At 38.1% G+C, this 21,101-nt stretch overlaps 2 protein-coding genes across 3 annotated transcripts; both read right to left on the reverse strand.

The window, feature by feature from the left end:
* Positions 1 to 322: 322 nt before the first annotated feature.
* On the reverse strand, positions 323 to 11,238 carry LOC111368138 (putative DNA glycosylase At3g47830). Of its 2 annotated transcripts, XM_022989365.1 has the most exons (4): positions 10,798 to 11,238; positions 10,266 to 10,466; positions 875 to 931; positions 323 to 773 (listed from the first exon to the last, which is right to left on the reverse strand). In XM_022989365.1, exons 1-4 carry the CDS (start codon positions 11,158 to 11,160, stop codon positions 546 to 548), a joined length of 849 nt encoding a protein of 282 aa, XP_022845133.1. In that variant the 5' UTR covers positions 11,161 to 11,238; the 3' UTR covers positions 323 to 545. The 2 variants fall into 2 exon arrangements, with proteins under 2 accessions (XP_022845133.1, XP_022845134.1); XM_022989366.1 differs by lacking the exons at positions 323 to 773; positions 875 to 931 and adding an exon at positions 5,887 to 7,203.
* A 2,586-nt stretch (positions 11,239 to 13,824) lies between these two features.
* LOC111368140 (U-box domain-containing protein 38-like) lies at positions 13,825 to 16,086 on the reverse strand. The gene has a single exon (XM_022989367.1). The coding sequence runs from the start codon at positions 15,944 to 15,946 to the stop codon at positions 14,372 to 14,374; it is 1,575 nt and encodes a 524-aa protein (XP_022845135.1). The 5' UTR covers positions 15,947 to 16,086; the 3' UTR covers positions 13,825 to 14,371.
* Positions 16,087 to 21,101: the final 5,015 nt, after the last annotated feature.

The following is a 21,101-nucleotide window of genomic DNA, read 5'->3' on the forward strand; positions in this document are numbered from 1 at the left end:
GTCTATTTACAAATATATTGTGACAACATATTATAGACAACTTTTGAGTATGGCAACCGAGAACACGTGAGCATGCTCTACTTTCAATAGACTTTGTATATCATATCATTGACTTTGCATTAAAGACGACAAAATCTTGTTGATTACATGCTAAGTAAAGAAACTTTAGAAATAGAAAATGAGATAAGCATGCCCACTAATTGAAATCTACAATTAAAGTTGGACAAATATAACTTCATTTACAGCCGCCATCTTCCGCATGTTCATTCAAATCACAAAAGGTTCTCTAGGAATCAAAATCATATGGAATCAAACAAGAATATACTGTGATGAAAATGAATACACTATAAATTTTCAAGAATATTCAATTAGAGTACAAGTCTTTAGGACAATCCTTAATGGCACGTTTGATATGCTACATTGTACAACAAACTCGAAAAAGTTAATGAGAAACTGAAATTGAAATCTAGTAGTATATTATACCAAACATGCCCTTAAGACAACACATTCTCTAATCTTGAGACGGAATGAACATATACAAAAAACTAGTCTCCGCAATAAGCTAATAAAGGGCAAGCATTGTCGTTGCTTTCCTTTTTCTGCCTACCAACTTTCCTGTTAGAGCATGATCGACAGGCCTTGCCGTGAGTGTACAAAAGACAATTGAGGTCGAATTTCAGATCAACTGGAATCCGTTGATTGAGATGGATATATGACTTTTTTATATCTGCAACAGCCGGCACCCATCCCATAGTCTTGGCTATTTGAAAAATCTATTTGAGAGATTAAGCAGTTTAAAATAAAACAATACTCGTGCCTGTTTCTTGATGGAAAAAAATTTAAGAAATAAGTATATTAAAAATAAGTTGCTCACATGTGTGTCCACAGGGAGATCATCATGCTGGAGATGAAACATCAAGACACATGCCACCTGCCAACCATTTTAGATAATTGATTTTATAACTTCAGAAAGATTTCTAACAAGCATTTAGCAGATATGATAACTTAAATGAATTCTTTGAGAAACTGCTTTATGACTCTTGAGGTTTTATGGTGCGACGTGCACATACACAGAATGTTTTGTAAGGGAGAAAAAAAAAATAAAAAAAATCAACTACTAACGAGATAGCTAATGGGAAAGAACATATTGAATTCAAAGAGCACCTTGGAACATATCTAAACGAGTTTCAGACTGAAATTAGGTTAAAAAGGAATTTAGCCGCTTATTCAATGGAAGTGACCAAGCCGAACAAGGATCCATGTTAACCAGTGCGCACAATACCCACCAAAACCAATCAGTATAGTTAGCACTATCTAAACAATGTTTCCAAGTCGATCTTGCTCCTTGAATGAAGCATCCCTCACCTTATCAAAATATAGAATGTTTGGAACAGGGAAAGTGAACTACTCCTTACTGTATTATCACCTTGCTTCTTGTTCCCTGTCCTATGAAATATGTGCTTAGAATTAATTGTTTACTTTTGAATCATATTTTTAGCAACTTTTTTTAGTTAAAACAAACAAGGGCTTAATGAGACATCCCTAGCCAAATTCAAAAAATTATTGTAAATTTCTTTTCTAGATCATTTCTTCTATTTCTACCTCATCGTGAAGGATTTATAATTGGTTCTGTTAGTCCTGAAGTATAAGTTTCCCCTTCAAACAATCCGAAAGAATTTTCGTAACAGTAATATAGAAATTTAAATTCGAACCCATCGATTTCACGATATTTCCTTAAAACGAATTTGCTGCCTTTAACGGTGCTAAAGGTGTCCAACAATCGTTTCCCAAGATAGAACGAATTTCGTCTCCCATGGAAGTAGCACAGAAATTTGCAGGAGTTCTAACGAACGCAACGAAGTGTTTTTACTTCGAAAATAATATCAGAACAAGAGGGAAAATGAGATTCAAAGCAGAGAAAATTTGCAATGAAAATAGTGTAATTTTTCTGGCAGCAGGACAGGCTATTTATAGACTTGTTTGTGACCATTCGAACATCCTTCAGAACAATCGTCACTGTTCAAACAGCCTCTAAAACTCCAACAGATATGTTAGTTCAATACTGCGTCTGTTAAGTTGGTTAACAGTCGACTGTTTGGTCGACTAACAGTCGACTGTTTAACAAACCATCAAAACAAAAATTTACCCAGAAAAAGCCAATGAAAAAAATAAATTTTATTAAGTACCCAAGAATTTGATTGTATACAATTTGGTCCAAAAATTCAAATAAATTTTGTTCAAAAAATTAATATAGTGCAAGGACGCACCCGCATCGAACCAGACTCGGGTACGTGCTCGTGCTCGTGCCGAGCCGAGCTGAGCCGGCCGGTTGGACGGTGACAGCGTGCGGGCATGTGGGCTTATGACCGAACCCGATAGGATATAGGTTTCCCCCCTTTCAAAAACCATTGATACCCCTTGGGGCTCAAACCCAATTCCCAAACTTGCACCATATAAACCACACAAAAGTTTCATAACTTTCCTATATGGGATAAGTGTTTAGGCAAATCAAATTCTTCACTAATTCATAATTTCAAGTGGGTTGCTTTGATATTAAATATTTCATTCAATTCTAAATGATTTTCGATAAATAAATATACCACATTCATCACCTTGCGGAGTAGAGCATGAATATGCTAGGTCCTGTATTAATTAAGATGTGGATCCCACTGAAATTTGGGTCCAAAGTTGACCAATTTCATACCATTTTCTAACAATCCCCCACATGAATAAAATATGTCGGCTTTTTCCAAACAACATCTGATATATTTTTCTGAAAAAAATTGAAGAAAACTTCATCAAGATAAGTAGCCAAAGACTTTGAACTTTCTCTAATAAAATCTATCGGATTTACTTAGCCTATCAGTAGCAAGTTGCTTTAAACAGTCAGCCGTTCATGTAAAACTAGACAATAAAAGTCACGTAGTTTTCTTCGAACACAGTTGGTTCTCACGTTTGTGTCCATTTTGGCCGTAGACACCTCCTGGTTCATAAGTGTTTTTTAGAGAATTCATCTTCATCTAATTCTCTTAGAAGCAGCCCCTTCTCACCCACATAGGTGATTTCCATAAAGAGTATTCTGCTATACTCCACTTGAACGAATCAAGATATGGAAACCATTAAAAGCGTAACTTAACCTATTTCGCGGCAGTTTGGCACTGGCTCATTATAAGAATTGGTAAGAGTGATAATCTCCCCAGTGATTACTAAGTTTTTCACAGTTCGATTGTCCCATTGAACCTAAATCTTGAGATCTCCAGTCAACTAGGTTGGGTTGCCACCATGGAAACTTTTAATTATTTTATCGGTTTTAATCCCATCCCCTTCGATGAACTTTCAACTTGCCCTCTTGTTAAACTTTTAGTTAGCGGATCCGCATTATTCTCTTTTGATTTCACATAATTTATATTGATAATGCCAGTAGAGAGCAATTGTCGGACGGTATTGTGTCTACAACGTATATATCGAGACTTACCGTTATACATAGCATTATGTGCCCTACCAATTGCTGATTGACTATCGCAATGGATACATATAGCAGGCACAGATTTTATCCAACATGGAATATCTTCTAGAAAGTTTCGTAGCCATTCAGCTTCTTCTCCAGCTTTATCTAACGCGATAAATTCAGATTCTATCGTTGATCTAGCTATACATGTTTGTTTTGAAGATTTCTATGATACCGCAGCACCTCCAAGTGTAAAGACATATCCACTTGTTGACTTGGAGTCTTTAGTATCTGATATCCAATTTGCATCACAGTATTATTCGAGTACTACTGGATATCTCGAATAGTTCAATCCAAAGTTTTTGGTATGTTTTAAATACCCTAAAACCCTAATAATTGTCTTCCAGTGATCAGCGCTTGAATTGCTTGTATATCGACTTAGCCTACTAATTGAATCAGCAATATCTGGTCGAGTACAATTCATGATATATATTAAACTACCAATAATTCGAGAGTATTCCAATTGAAACTTACAGCCACCAATATTGGAAACAAGATGCATATTGGCATTCATAGGTGTTTTCATAGGAATAATATCATATTTCTTGAGTTTATTAAGAATCCTCTCAATGTAGTGTGATTGAGACAATATGATACCATTGGATGTTCTAGAGATTTTAATTCCTAATATAATATCGGCCACACCTAAACCCTTCATTTCAAATTTGTTTGTTAGCATCCATTTGTAGCTTGAATTATGGTATCATTCTTACCCATAATTAACATGTCATCTACATATAAACATACCATGACATATCCATTTTGAGTGCTCTTGACATAAACACATTTGTCACACTCATTAATTTTGAAACCATTTGACATCATAACTGTGTCAAATTTTTCATATCATTTTTTAGGAACTTGCTTTAATCCATAAAGTGATTTAACAAGTTGACACACTTTCTTTTCTTTCCCTGAGGCGACAAATCCTTCAGGTTGCTCCATATAAATTTCTTCATCTAACTCTCTATTCAGGAAAGTTGTTTTAACATCCATTTGATATATATCCAAACCTTTCAACACTGCTATCACAATAAGTATACGTATGGAAGTGATTCTTGTCACAGGAGAATAGGTATCGAAATAATCAAGACTTTCTTTTTGCTTGTAACCTTTAGCGATAAGTCTAGCCTTATATTTATCAATTGATCCATCTACTTTCATTTTCCTTTTGAAAATCCATTTACATCCCAATGACTTATTACTGGGAGGAAGGTCTACTAATTTCCATGTATGATTTTGTAGTATGAATTCAATTTCACTATTAACAGCTTCTTTCCAATATGAAGTTTCGGTTGATGACATAGTTTCTTTAAAGTTTTGAGGTTCATTTTCTAACAAATATGTTAGAAAGTCAGGCCTAAAGGAAGTTGACGTCCTAACCCTCTTACCGCGTTTAGGTTGTTCATTTATAGGTTCTTGATCTATAGCCCCCTCATTTTCACGAGATCTCTTCTGTGAATTTGATTCACTTTGCATGTAATAAGGAAAAAGTTTTTCAAAAAATGTAGCATCCCTTGATTCAATAATCGTATTAACATGCACATCAGGTATTTCAGACTTGTGTACCATAAATCTGTATGTATTACTATGGTAAGCATAACCAATGAATACACAATCAATGGCTTTAGGTCCTATCTTAACCCTTTTAGGTTTAGGAACTACTACTTTGGCCAAACATCCCCATACCTTTAAGTATTTATAATTAGGTTTGTGACATTTCCATACTTCATAAGGTATCTTATGCGTTTTTCGATGTGGTAATTTGTTAAGAAGATAATTGGTAGAAAGCAAAGCTTCCCCCCACAAGTTCTGCGGTAATCTAGAACTTATCAACATAGTATTCATCATCTCTTTCAATGTTTGGTTCTTGCGTTCAGCAATACCATTGGATTGAGGAGAATAAGGTACTGTAGTTTGATGAATAATTCCGTGTTCTGAACAGAATTGTTCAAATGGAGACTAATATTCGCCCCCTCTATCACTTCTTATAGTCTTAATCTTTTTACTATGTTGATTTTCAACTTCCAACTTGTAATATTTAAACACTTCAATTGTTTCGTTTTTACTTTTAAGTAAATACACATAGCAATATTGAGTGCAATAATTGATAAAAGTAATAAAGTACTTATTACCTCCTCTTGTTTGAACAAATTTTAGATCACATATGTCAATGTGAATTAAATCTAGAGGTTCGGTACTTCTTTCAACAGAACGAAAGGGTAAACGTGTCATTTTGGCTTCTACACATATATCGCATTTGTGATTAGGATTTAAATCGTACTTTGGTAATAAATCCAATTTGATTAGTCTACGCAAAGTATTATAATTTGTATATCCTAATCGTTCATGCCAAATATTAAACGACTCAAGCAAGTAAGAAGAACAAGTATTTTTATTCATAATCAGAAGTATAACAGTCATTACATTCAACTTAAAGAGCCCCTCATTCAGGTAGCCCTTTTCTACAAACATTTCATTCTTCGTAAGTACAAATTTGTCTGAAATGAATACTAGTTTAAACCCATTCTTACTTAATAGGGAACCCGATACCAAATTCTTTCGAATATCGGACACATGAAGAACGTTATTCAAAGTGAGCTCCTTTCCACTTGTCATTTTCAGCACAATCTTTCCATGTCCTTCAACCTTGGAAAATGATGAGTTTCCCATGTATAGTTGTTCATCATGTTCCATTGTTTTGTAGGTAGAGAACATCCCGCGGTTTGAGCATATGTGACAAGTAGCTCCAGTATCCACCCACAATTCCTTAGTATTTCCAACTAAGTTGCATTCAGAGACGACCGCAGAAAGATTTATTTCTTGTACTTTATCGTAAAGGTTGTCATGTTCTATTACATTTGCCTGGTGAGGTTTTCCCTTGACATTTTTTGGCTTTCAACAGTCCTTGGATCAGTGTCCTGCTTTGCTGCAATTGTAACAATTGCCCTTGAACTTTTTAGTAGGTTTTGAAGAACTGGTTTGCCCTTCGCCATTGTGCTTCCTCTTTTTGTTAGTCTTTAAACCTCCTTCCACAATGTTGACTTTTGATTCCATCGAATGAGATGCACCACTCCTCTTTTCAGATTTGCGATTGTCTTCTTCTATTCTTAACCGAATAATGATATTTTCAAGTTTCATTTCCTTCTGCTTATGTTTTAGATAATTTTTGAAGTCCTTCCAAGAAGACGGTAATTTCTCAATCAGTGTAGCAAATTGAAATGATTCACTTAGTTTCATTCTTTCGGCATAGATGTCGCTGAGTATGATTTGAAGTTCTTGAACTTGGGATATGATAGTCTTGCTTTCAATCATTTTATAATCCAAAAAATAACCGACAATGAATTTCTTTGTGCCAGCATCTTTGGTTTTGTACTTTGTGTCCAAAGATTCCCACAATTCTTTGGCAGACTTCGCATTGCAGTACACATTATATAATGTGTTATCTAGTCCGTTGAGTACATAATTTCTGCACAAGAAATCGGAATACTTCCATGCATCAACCGCAGCCAATTTCTCATCGTCACTTTCTTGCTCGGTGTATGAAGGCGAATCTCTTTGAGAAATTTTGCCAAACTTAATGTTGTCAAATAAAAAAAGCATTTTCTGTTGCCAACACTTAAAATCTGACCCATTAAATTTCTCTGATTTTTCTTCGATCGTATTCGGGAGTATAGTACCAGAAGTTGCCATTTCTGAAACACAATCACAAGATAATCAATAAGAAGGAGTAGAAATAGAATGATCCAGAAAAGCAAAAAATTCTTTTTAAAATTGTTAGTCCTGGAGTATAAGTTTTCCCTTCAAACAATCCGAAAGAATTTTCGTAATAGTATTATAGAAATTTAAATTCGGTACCACCGATTTCACGATATTTACTTAAAACGAATTTGCTGCCTTCAACGGTGCTAAAGATGTCCAGCAATCGTTAGTTTTCTAGGATAGAACGAATATCGTCTCCTATGGAAGTAACACAGCAATCTGTAGGAGTTCTAACAAACGCAACGAAGTGTTTTTACTTCGAAAACAATATCAGAACGAGAGGGAGAATGAGATTCAAAGCAGAGAAAATTTGCAATGAAAATGGTGTAATTTTTCCAACAGCAGGGCAGGCTATTTATAGACTTGTTCGTAACCATTCGAACATCCTCCAGAACAGTCGTCATTGTTCAGACAGCCTCCAAAACTTCAACAGACATGTTAGTTCAATACTGCGTCTGTTAAGTTGGTTAACGATCGACGGTTAACAATCAACTGTTTGGTCGATTAACAGTCGACTGTTTAACAAACCATCCAAACAAAAAATTACATTAAGTATCCAAGAATTTGATTGTATACAATTTAGTCCAAAAATTCAAATAAATTTTGTCCAAAAAATTAATATAGTGCATGGACGCAGCCGCACCGAACCGGACTCGGACACAGGCACGTGCTCGTGCCGAGCAAGCCGGTCGGACGGACGGCGGCAGCGGCGCCCACGCATGTGGACTTATGACCGAACCCGATAAGATATAGGTCTCCCCCTTCCAAAAACTATTGGTACCCCTTGGAGCCCAAACCCAATTCCCAAACTTTCACCATATAAATCACACCAAAGTTTCATAACTTTCCTATGTGAAATAAGTGTTTGGGCAAATCAAATTCTTCACTAACTTATAGTTTCAAGTGGGTTACTTTGACATTAAATATTTCATTCAATTCTAAATGGTTTTCGATAAATAAATATACCACATTCATCACCTTGCCGAGTAGAGCATGAATATGCTAGGTCCCGTATTAATTAAGATGTGGGTCCCATTGAAATTTGGGTCCAAAGTTGCCCCATGTCATACCATTTTCTAACAGGTTCTTCGCTAGTTAGCTTTGAAACTATGTTTGGATTGATTAGACAATGAAGGTTTTTCAAAGAGGCTACAAAATTTGACCGAGATTCCCACTAATTGAACATTAGAAGTAGATCTACTAGAAATAAAACTCTGAAGCAACAATTCTATAAGCATCCGTTTAGCTGGACCAAAGAGCCAAAATACTTTGCACAGCGCTTAAAAAGGAAAAAAAATCCCTGTTTGACTAGCAACACTTGCCAAGAGAGAACTAAGAAGATCATAAATCCATTTCATAACTTATCTCCCGTATTCTCATTTCTGAAGAAGCATTATCATATCATCTCTTTGCAGTCATTTTAATTACATTCAAAGTACAAAGAACTCGTTCCTCCACTAGTTACTCTCATCCTGATTCAGCAGAAAATGAGCACTACAACTTCATTAACTAAATCCCCGCTAGACTTCTTTTCTCTAGTCCTATAAGGCATTAATTTGGAAATTTACCCTGCGGAACCCTTATTGATAAGGTTTTGAGAAAAACAAACTCAAAAAACTTTCTCATCTGGTTTTTACTACTTTGGTGTAAGTAAGCCAGTAGACTTAAGATGTTACGGTATACTAACATAGTAATTTTCATATGATTATAAATACAAGACTTTTGAGAAGATAGTTCATGAAGTTTCCCTCTTAAGGGCATACAGTACAATTCTTATGTCTATTTATTCACCAGAAAATGAGCAGCACAACTTCATTAACTAAATCCCAGCTACACTCCTTTTCACTAGTGTTTTAAGGCATTGATTTAGAAATTTACCCTGTGGAACCCTTATTGTTAAGGTTGTGAGAAAAAAAAAACCCAAAAAACTCATCTGATTTTTACTAAGGTGTAGGCAAGCCAGTAGACTTAAGATGTCAAGGTATACTAACATAATAATTTTCAGATTGTTTTTTTCTTTTAAAAAGGCCTTTTGAGATGATAGTTCATGAAGTTTCCTGGTTAAGGACACACAGTGCACTTCTTATGTCTATTTATTCCGTTAAGTTGAAAGGTGAACAATGAAAAAACGCTGCAGCGGAAGAGCAACATTTGAAGCATAAGCTGCTTGACCTCAAGAATGGAAAATGAAGAAGAGAGTGCTGGAAACAATGGAGGGATGGAGAAGAAACCAAAAGAAAAATACTGCAGGATATGAATCAAAACCAAAAACTTGTAAGAATAAAATCGAAGGCCCGAACGCAGTATCGCTGTCCTCAAACGATATTTGGCCCCTCTCCAGATTGAATGAGATGCTTAAAATTTTGGCAAACGGTTTGTAGGATTATAACAAGCCTCGTAAACGATTTAGTACCAAAGCACAAGTACAATCCTCCAAAACTTTAAAAACACAAAGGAGAAGATGAGTATGAGAGAAATCGGTGTTTGATCTTTAATTTTGGAATAGGAATGAATCTCAAATGTTTTTTTTAATGTATTTTTGTCTTGAACATGGCTCCTCTATAAATAAGCCTCGGCCATATACACGAAATGGTGCCAAAAAATTCAAGAAACGCCACCAAAATCAGATTTGTAACGTTAAAAAATGACCTCCAACGGACAAAATAAATGTACCATGCGACCGCATGGTGTAATTCCATGCAGTCGCATACGCTTAATTTGCAGCCACCATTCCCATTTTTCATTCCATACTCAATTTGTTGGTTTTGAACAATCATTTCTCAACAGAGAGCTGTGGCATAATAATTAAATCTTTATTCACTTTGATTCAATTTCGTTGATCACATGTAAAATCTACTCTCCCATCTTAATGTAACATAACATTCCATACATCTAATTTAAAGCTGACAGACAAGTGATCAACTCAAAAACCTTTCACGAATATGATCTATCAATTGATTCGAGAAAAATATAATACTTATAGGAAGCAAATTACCGTCTTGGGGCCTATTCCTTTAAAATTAGAGAGCTCTGCCTTGATTTCCTCAACAGACAAATCTCTTAGATACTCCAAGCACAATTTTCCTTTTCTCTCGATCAAGCATTTCAGTATATTCTTTATACAAGAAGATTTTGTTGGTGCAAGACCTCCACATCTTATGGCATCCTCAAAGCACCGGGATTCGGCTGCTAGAACCTGAGAAATTTATATAACCACGCACCCAAAACAATGTCAAGAGGAGTTCAAAATATACTTCATTTGAACCTTTTAAATGCAAGAAAGGTAAATGAAGTAACAAATTAACCAATTCTAAAATATATGCATGATCATTCCAATACTTCAAAAACTGAATGTATATATAAAATGAAATCACTTCAAGTGCATTGAAGCCTAATTTCCATGCTCCAATAATTCAATGACGCACTAAAATTAAAAATTTCGCCCAATTCACAAATATTCATTAAGCCCAGAACAAAAACCCCTCCAAATACAAAGTGATATTATTTTTTTCGAAAAGCTTACATACGTCGTCCCAGGTAGGGAAAGCATTCTTGAGGGAAACAAAGGCCTTTCCGGAATTGACCTCCGTAGTATTTTGCGATAAAATGGTTTGTACTAAACCATCTAGCACAGTCTCTTTATTTTCACATATTTCTCCATTATTGATGCTTGAATTTTGTAGTCTTTGATTGCGGTATTTGATGAATTCTCTGGGGAAACCATGGAGGGACAAGAGATCATCCCGTACTGCTAGGCACTCTTCAGGGGTGGGTCGAGGGTAGTCGGGATATGGCTCTTGGATGGTGGCATTGACATTGTAGTCGGTGCTTTTTGGCGATTTGGTTGAGGATTTGAGCTGTGCTTGTTTTCTCTTACGGGATTTCTGCATTTTCTTGAGGCCTTTTAGATTGGCGATTACAAACCTCGTAGTTTTTAGCGAGAAATTTTATTACTTGACTTAATTGTCCCAATATCAAACACTGAATTTATCCGTGACACGTTATCGAAGTTTTAGACGTCGAGTTTTGACAATTAAATTTATCAAAATGTTGAACATTGCACGCTAACTTGATATCTGTTTCACAATTCTAATGAAATTGCTAACATGATAGATGGAATATACAAGTATCGCTATAGTTGTCAATAGATTGAATTTTGATTTGAATCCGATAAAATTAATAGGAGATGGATTTAGGGTTTCAATCCGATAACCCAATCGAGATCCAATAATCCTTTAACTAAATGAATCAAATATGAATATAGGTCAATCCGATCCGATAACAACCCGATCCGATTTATTATAATAATATATTATATATTTTTTATATTATCACATAATTTATGACACTGTTTTTTCCATTTTGAAATTGTATTATACTTTACACATAAATTTTAAATAATAAATAGTATTATATAATATTATAATATTTTTGATTGAAAATTTTGAAGAGATTTAATTTTTTTATTAATTAAAATAAGATACAACTAATAATTAATTTATTGATTAGATTTACTATAATAATTTGTTTTATAACATAAAAAACTAACAATTAATATGCCCAAAATAATTTATTTTGTTCAAATTGATATTGTTTATTATTAAAATCGTTTTGTGTCTATGATTTTTAATGAAAATAATAAAGTAAATTAGTTAACACTTAAAATTGACAAATGATTATGATTAGTATCCCATATTGAAATATCACAAAATCATTGGAAGAGGAGAGTCCTTTAAAAAAATAGTATCCCATATTAGAATATCACTAAAACATTTTAAGATGAGTCTCTTTTAAAAAGAAGTTAAAATGAGTATCATTTGAATAAAAAAAAATTTATTTGGGGTGTTTGAGCCACATTATTTTGGTAATAATGCATTATTGAATAGTGTATTGATGGAAAATGTGTGGTTAAAAAATAAGGAAATTTTTTTTATCTACGTGTAATATTATTTTATTGATGAATATGTGGTTGAAATGAGTCAAATCATTGTTTAAAAATGTATTTTTTTGAAATAATGTGGCTCAAACAATCCCATAATAAGTGAGTCCATCAAAATAGTTCAAATATTTTTTAAAATAAATAATTAATTAAAATCTCGTTGAGTCTATGATTTTTAATTAAAAAATAAATAAAATTTTTATTTTTCTAATTTTTTTAATTTCGGATCGAGTTATTGGATCGGATATCCGATAAAACAACCAATTGGATTTGGATTTAACATTCAAATATCCTTTGAATTATCGGATGTGATCGAATAATTATTCTTAACGGATCGGATCGGATTTGCTCAAATCCGATCCATTGATAGCCCTACATATCACACAAATACCGTTATGCGACCAACCAGGCACACCAAATTGCCACGTAAGAAAGATTTTTTATTGTTCACTATACTTTTAAGAACGTCATTGATTGCTTTGTATAATTTAAAGTGATCGAGTTTTGACCATTAAAATCGTAAAATTTGACATCAACCTATTCTGAAAATTTAAAAATATTGTTCCAAGTATCACTTGTATAAAATAAAATTTAATTTTACAACAAGTTACAAGGGAATATTTCAAGACATTTTGCAGTTTACTTGAGTTATATTGCAGTTCTTTCCATATTTGATCTACATTCGAAACTAAATGTTCTAAGAGAAAATCGAGAATAGGACATTACACATTATATCGGTTGCAGTTAACTTGGACAATCTACAGTTTGCCGAGACAAGCCAGTATAATGCAATCCTTATACTAAAGGTAAGGGCTCATAAGTAACTTCTTACATTAGAAGAATGCCAATGACTAATTGTTGGAACCTCAAATGCTGCTCGTTTGGTGATGACAACAAAGCTCACAGGTAGTTCGCTTGGCAATGATTTTGCTAGATGAATACAATTCTAGTGGTTCTATGGACGATATCAGCAAAGAGCGCTCTCTTTTGGTAGAGCCATTAGCACTACGAGATTGTGATCCAAATAGGTTGAACATCAATTGCCATTATAATCTATATCTCATCTTATGAGCGTATTAACTCTATCCTTAGAGAATTTTATAAAAAGTCTTAAAAAGTAATTGAATTTTTAATGCTAATGACTATTAGAAAGTCATCATTTCAATATCCGAGATTTTAATAACTTTCTACCAGACTATATTAAATATCAAAACTTTTAGAATAATGTTATTTAGCCCTGATGAGATTAAAACACCGGTACATGTTGTACTTGTGACGCTAATGTGACTTTATATAATAAGTACAATTAAATGAATAATTTAATTTCACTTTCATGTAATCTATCATCTAACACCACCTAAATTTGTGTTATAATTATACTGGAGTTAAATAGCATTTTTAAAACTTTTATGAAATCTTAAAAAGTCTATATTGAATTTTATTATTTTGTTTGTCTTAGCCAAGGGATGTGCTTTTTGGATGCTTTGGATAAGATTGGATCCACTTCGGATGCTTCTTTATACATCAACAATGCCAACTACATATTGCAAAATTTAAGAACAAAACTCTTTAAAGTAATTGTTTTAACGAACTTACATTGACCAAAAGCAATGTCTTGAACAAACCTAACTAAGCATATCACATTTGACTTGTATCAATCATACAATTGAAAGCAACAAAATCTTCAACTATAATATCAACAAAATTTACAAATAAATCCTAAATAATTACCCCCAAAAAAAAAAGACTCGAAAACAACAACTAGTCTGATTCACCCCACACTCCATCAAAGTTTCGCAGTCCTCCTTATTCTCCTTGATCGTTACCTTCAACACCATCGAACTCAATCCTTCCAACTCTCCCGCTCACTCCCCCCCTCTCGACAACCTCCCATAACACCTCCCATTGCCCTCCTTGGGCGATCGACCCCTTAAGAGTCAAACTTATACAAAGAAATTGTCTCAACCTAGCACAACATTAACTCTTCAACTAGTATATACACATGAATCCTAAACTATAAACAAGTGTTTTGGGATGGGATTGGATTAGGAGTTTAGGACCCCAAACAAAAAAGTGGAAAAAATAATCAAAAGCTAAGCATGAATATTGACTTCCTTCACAAAATTACTAACAATTACACAAATTATTCATGAAATTCCAATTCAGAAATCAGTAGAGCTGGGACCTGCATTCCCACCATCTCGGTACCTCGCCCGACTCGCCTGACCCTTCATCACAGCTTCCCAGTCAACCTCGTCCCGGTCGTCCTCCTCGTCTCGTCCCCTCAATACCTCCAAAATCCTTTGACCCTTCTCTCTTGCACGCTCGCTCCCCATCTTCACAACCTCCCGTAGAACCTCGCTCAACTTCGCTTCCCTCGCCAGCCCCTTGAACCTCAAACTTCCATGACTCAAAGAGTATAGAGCCGCGATACAATTCTCTCGAATCGACTCAGAGTCCAACTTGTTCCCATTCCTCAACATCTCCACTAAGCACTCCACCGCATTGGCATCCAACAACGCTGACTGGCCTTCCGGGCATGCTGCCAAGTTGCACACCACCAGCACCACCCGCCCTGCCACCACCGGATCCTTCAACATACCCAACAGTGCCCTGATGGCTCCAAGCTTAATTATCTTCACCCTATTGCTCTGCATCAATGTCAAGTGATACAGCGCCAGGGCGGCATCGTGGCGGCTCCGCTGGCTGCCGGATCTCAAAACGTGCAACAGCGGCTGCAGCGCCCCCAGCACTCCTATTACAGTCTTATTCTCATCTTCGAGCGCCAAGCTGAAAATCGCACCGGCAGCATGTTCTTGTGATTCTTCAAAACCATTCTTTAAAATCTCTATCAACAGTGGAACAATCCCAGCTCTTACAATCTTGATTTTGTTCATTTTCGCAAGTGAAAGATTCACCAGCGCCGCTACGGCGTTGATTTGCACGTCGGAGTACCGTGAATTCAACAATTGCCTCAAAGCAAACAAAAGCCTTTCAGTGCATAGAGCAATTCGAGCTTCTTCACTACTCTTTGTGGTTTTTCGCAACAAAATCACTACTTGTTCTTGATCAAAAACATCCAAACTCGTCATTTTGTTCACAAAATTCTCATCCTCCGACGAAGAAGTCGTTGGAATATTATCCGACACAGCATCGGAGATAAATTCCGACGTAGTCGAGGTCGAAGACGAATACGAAATGCAAGAGGGCTTTGTTGTAAACGGTAAGTAAGGGGAAACATTTGCAATCACAGATTCTTCGGAGCTGGAGGAGTAAAAATTGCGATGATTCAATTCCGTAGCCGCATGTGAGAATAAAACCCTAGGATTTTCCTCAACTCCCTTCAACAATTCCCTTTCTGAAACCCTAAATCTTTGACTCGCCGCCATCAGAGAGCTAACAATGGACTCAATTTCCGAATACTCCGGCGGGTTCGGAGGCTCCGAATCGGATTTCTTACACCAGTTATGGATAGTACTCTTTAGAGCTAGATTGGGTATTACACTCGAGAAATCGGGTTCGGAGCCGTCTTGGAGCTTGGGCGTGAAACCCAAACCTCTACAGACTTGCACAGTTAATCGCTCGAAGGTTTGGCCTGAGGAAACAACGACGGGATCCGACATTAAGGAGTTGAAAATCGGGCAGAGGAATTCAGTGGGTGGCGAATTTTTGGTCTCGGACTTGGAGGATTTGTGTATAGAGATTTTCCACCAGCTTAATTTGCCTTTTCCACCCATTTTGTGATCAAAATGTTAGGGTTTGGTAGAAGAAATAGCGTCTCTATGTTTGTATAAGTGAAGAAGAGAGACGGAGAAGGTGTGAGGTTGATCGTCTTACGTTGTTGTAGATGATGATGATGTTCTTCTTTGACTCGGTAATTGGCCAACAAGGGTCAAACTTTGAGGGTAACTTTTTATTTTTTAATCATTAATAATCCTAATAATCATTTTAATTACATTTCAGGGTCTTCAATTTCTGCACACTATAAGACTTTTGTTCATTACTTTTTCCAACTGTTCTTATACTTAGAGCATGTTTGGGAACGATTTTTTTATTCAAAAAATTTATTTTTTGACCGTTATTTCATTATTTTAATTTTTATATTTGACTTCTTCTCTTATAGGTGGATCCCACTCTTCTTCTAACGATCAAAAAATCAATTCTCAAAATCACTTCCAAACAGATTTTTAATCTTCAATTAATATATCTCGTGGAGTCTGACCAAATCGTTCATTTGGAGGACCAAAAATGACTTGTTCACATATCATATTAAAAAATAATAAATTTGAAGTGTGATAAAATATTTTTTTCCTTATTTCAAAGCTATTTCAACTGTACTTTTTGACTTCTTTACTCATAGGTAGTCCCCCACTTTTCTCTTAATAGTCAAAAATCAATTCTCAAAATAAATACCAAACAAGCCCTAAATTCAACCACTTACCAGTATGCACTACTCGTGACAAATGTTAATTTTATCGCCCCCACTTTTGGATTTTATAATATTACTTATCTATTATAAACTTGTCGAATGAGAAGATTAATGCTATTTTGCCAATAATATTAATACTTGTTTGCATTGTACATAGATTATTTTGTTCAAAAAATTTTGAAATACGTATTTATCCATTGGACAATTCCATTATCACGTAGAATGATACATACACTACTAAAACTAAATAACACTATTGATGAGTAAAAAATGTTCTCCAAGTCTATAATCATCAACACTCAAGATGAATAATATTACTATTGTACTCTTAATTATTCTGTTGCGTGTTGTCACACCTGTCCTATCCACCTGGGGCGATGACCCACTCATCCTGACCCACGTGGCATTCCTGCCGAGGTGGCACACATTGCCGAAGTGGGGTATATCCGAAGTGCTTCAAGTCAAGGTCCATCCGTCGAGGCTCCTCGATCCGATGTACTCTGCCGAAGTCCAACTACCGAGCCCCATGACCCGAATCATGGAACCTATTGAATTTAGCTGAGGTCCTCAAGTGGAAGTTTTTGTCATATGGTCGAAACCCCAAAGTTGATGCGCGAGCCTCTTAACCATAAGGAGCTTCCTCCACAGTCACTTCTCCGAAGAGATCGCCTGCTCAGAGATCTTATTCCAATGACTGATGGAACGTTTATCACAAGCATAAAGGTCAAGTCTTGTCACTAGTATGGAGGACCTGCGCAAGCAATAAATGCGCCGCAAGTTAGCAAGTCAAGCCCCATACCTAAGAAAAGACGTTTGAACTAAAGAGATGAGGCCACCTGCCACTTCATCCAAGGGCTCCCATTTCATATGTATCACTATAAATACTTTCATTGTGTAATGTTAAAAGCTAATGCAAGAATCAATATTAAAGACTACATTTACTCAACTCTCTCTCATTTACTTGCAATACACAAATCGAGTTTATACACTTTTACATATACATTTACGAGCAACGATTGGTAATTATTGTACAATCGAATTACGAACAACCCGCCGGATTCCGAATGTCACCGTCCCGCGTCGTTGGGCTACTCCCACGCCCCTTTGAACCGCTCGTTTTAGACCGTCCACGTGTCTTAGCGTGTTGGACATTCGCCCACGCAAGTGCGGGTGGGACCGGCATCTGTTGGCGCACTTTTTGGGGTCAACAGATTAACGCCGTCTGTGAAAAATCATACCATAACTACCAGCAACCTTGTGATAGAAGCTTACTGAAAAACATTTGGGCAACCCCCCTTGAAAAAGGATTTGTTCTTGAAAAAGAATAGGAGGAACCCCTATCACTTAGTGAAATCTAAGTCTGATAAAAGAAAAATGAGTTCTAACGAAAATACTCCCCCAATGAGGGTAAGAGAAAGCACGAATGTGCCTCCCCAACCTGCTGCCCCAACAACTCGGACGAGGCTCCACCATCACCAAAGGAGAGGTGGGATACGTGCGACAGCACGACTATCAAGAGAAATGGCTACCATGGCAGCCAACATGAGGGATATAGTCAACCAAAACTTGGCCACGAGTTCCCTCATGGCCCAAATGTAAGGCCAAGGAGGCTTCTCATTCCTCCATATGCCCCCCGCGGGCACTATTAGCAAGAGGACGAGGTCCAGAGTCATAGGGCTGCCTCGTCAGACTATGGCCGAGGTGAAAGCCCGTTCGAGAGGGAAGTGGGAGTCGACATTTCCTCCAACTTTGCATCTGGCCGACCCACCGAGGCCCAAATGAGCCATGATGACTTCCCACCTCCATATGAGCAAGACTCAAGACATAGGAGAGCAGGAAGTGTTTTTGACAGAATCAGCCCTGCCGAACCGAGGCCCAGTCAACAGCAGTCTCAGCAGCCTCCACCTCCGATGCCCCATCAGCCGGAGAGAAGGATGAAAATGCCCCCCGCGCTATCCCGCCTAGAAGTATGCCGCAGAGGAGGGAGGAGGAGGCTAGGAACCGGCCCGAACCCTCTAACCAACAACCAAGGTACGAGGCCGATGACTATGATTCTGACGAGTAGCAGAGGTCCTGCGACTTGGACGATGATGATGAGAACCTGCCATTCTCAAGAGAACTAAGAAATGCCCAGGTCCTGAGCCACTACATCATGCCAAAAATACCAAAGTATGATGGAAGAGATGACCCAGAAAAGCACCTCAATGCTTACAAAACTCACATGAGCCTGAGGGGCGCCACCCCAGCCGTGAAGTGCAGAGCATTCCATTTAACCCTCGGTGGAGCGGCTGAAATCTGGTATAGTAGGCTACCATCTGGGAGCATCCGAAGCTGGCCCGAGTTCAAGACAACCTTCTTGAAGAGGTTTGCAGTGAGCAAGGAAGGGGAGGCCCCCATCCAGCGTCTTCAAGACATGAGACAGGCGCATGGCGAGTCCTTGAAAAGCTTTCTATCCCGCTTCACCGACGAGATGACCTACTGCGTACAAGTAACCGACAGAGAAGCACTATCTGCATTGAGAGGAGGCTTGAACATGAACACTCTATTCTGGAGGGATGTGCAGAATCAAGACCGCACCACCTATGACGCCCTACTAGAGATGATGAGAAGGGAGATAATCAATGAAGAATTGATTGAGCATAGGAACGGGGCAAGCAGAGGCCTCCCACCTCCTCAAAGACAGCGAGGTAGGGGTCCGACCTCCCACCTCATGGACTACCAGATGAACCAAGCCGAAAATGAGAACTCCGGCCAAGCTCTGGCCACCACAACTCTGAACGCAGTTCCAACCTTGGCATATGAGGATGTCAACCCAACTGCTGACCCACATCAGATGGAGGCCCAGCAGGGACCCCGTAGAGGAAGAGGCCGGGGCCGAGGTTTTGCACCTAGAAACAGGTCCAATTCGAACCTCCCTGGATACTGTTTGCACCACAAGTCCTACGGGTACGACACCGCAGATTGCAGAGACTATGCACACCGCTCCCGATAGGAACCCGCCAGAGAAAGACATAACTCACCCCAGGCGAACAGGCCCCCGCCCAGGCAAGACAACCGACATGGGCGTGAGGCGGCCGCTCCTCGTCAAAGGGATGTATCCCCAAGGCGAAGAGAGCAAGACACAGAGAGGCCTAGGGAAGGGCGTAGACACCGAAGAAATAGGCAAGCTCAAGATGAGGCCCCTTTCCACGAGATAGATACCATATTTGGAGGCCCTTATGTTGGCGGTGAAATACGAAACGCCAAAAGAAACTATGCTAGGGAGGCTAAGCACCCCCCTCTGACGAGTTACATTGTGGACAATAGCTCTCGAAGAAACCAAGTACCACCTATTGTCTTCACCCAGGAAAACGCCGAAGGAGTTCATTACCCCCACTGTGATGCGCTGGTGGTGAGGGCTGTCGTAGCCCGAAATGGGCTCAAATGAATGGTAGTCGACAACGGCAGCTCCGTCAACATCCTATTCGGGTCCGCCTTTGACAAGATAATATTGGACCATCAATTGACGCCCACTACCACTCCATTGTACGAATTTACCGGAGATAGCATCACTCCGAGGGGAAAGATAACACTGGCAGTGGAGATGGGAGAGTCTCCTCAAACTACGATGAATTTCATGGAATTCCTCATAGTTGACAGCCGGTCGACTTACCACAGAGTTTTGGGCAGACCGGCCCTAAAGGAATTGGGAGCAGTCACCTCCATCCACCACCTATGCATGAAATTCCCAACAGAAAATGGGGTGACAACGGTGAGAGGTGACCAGAGAGGCTCGAGAGAGTGCTATCTAAGCTCCATTAAGAAGGTAGAGCCCCGGGACGTCCACGTGATCATGGCTGATGTGGTCATGGCGGATGTCCCAGGTGACACTCCTACTAACCAGGAAGATGTTGATATGATTGACGCACCGCTTAATCAGGAGGTGCTGATCGTTGATGAGATCGATCCCCGCATAATGGAACATGAGCCTCAAGCATCCCCTGTAGAGGAACTTGAGAGCTTCTCAGCCAATCCCCGAGATCCGTCTAAGGTGTTGAAAGTAGGCAGAGGCCTATCCAACATTTTGAGAGAAAAGATTAAGGACTTCCTAGGCAAGAACCTTGACGTCTTTGCTTGGAGGCATGAGGACATGGTGGGCATAGACCCCAAGATCAGCTGCCAACACTTGAAAATTGATCCTAATGTTGCCCCGCATAGACAAAAAAGGAGAGTCCTCAACCCTGAGAGGTATGAGGCCCTAAAGGAAGAGGTTCAGAAGCTCATACAAAATGGCTTCATCAGGGAGGCCACCTATCCGAGGTGGGTCTCCAACCCGGTCTTGGTTAAGAAACACAATGGCAAATGGAGGGTATGCATCGACTTTACCAACCTCAATAGAGCTTGCCCGAAAGATAGCTTTCCGTTTCCAAGGATTGACCAATTGGTGGACTCCACGGCTGGGCACGAGCTGTTGAGCTTCATGG

Source organism: Olea europaea, chromosome 18 (genome assembly GCF_002742605.1).
Source record: "Olea europaea var. sylvestris chromosome 18, O_europaea_v1, whole genome shotgun sequence".
Classification (NCBI taxonomy): Eukaryota; Viridiplantae; Streptophyta; class Magnoliopsida; order Lamiales; family Oleaceae; genus Olea; species Olea europaea.

Bases quoted from the DNA above. Each gene is read 5' to 3' on its own strand.
- LOC111368138 (XM_022989365.1), bottom strand. From the start codon at position 11,160: ATGCAGAAATCCCGTAAGAGAAAACAAGCACAGCTCAAATCCTCAACC. The intron at 10,467-10,797 runs GTATGTAAGCTT...TAAATTTCTCAG, and splicing joins CTTTCCCTACCTGGGACGAC to GTTCTAGCAGCCGAATCCCG. The intron at 774-874 runs GTGAGCAACTTA...TCTCTCAAATAG, and splicing joins ATCTCCCTGTGGACACACAT to ATTTTTCAAATAGCCAAGAC.
- LOC111368140 (XM_022989367.1), bottom strand. From the start codon at position 15,946: ATGGGTGGAAAAGGCAAATTAAGCTGGTGGAAAATCTCTATACACAAA.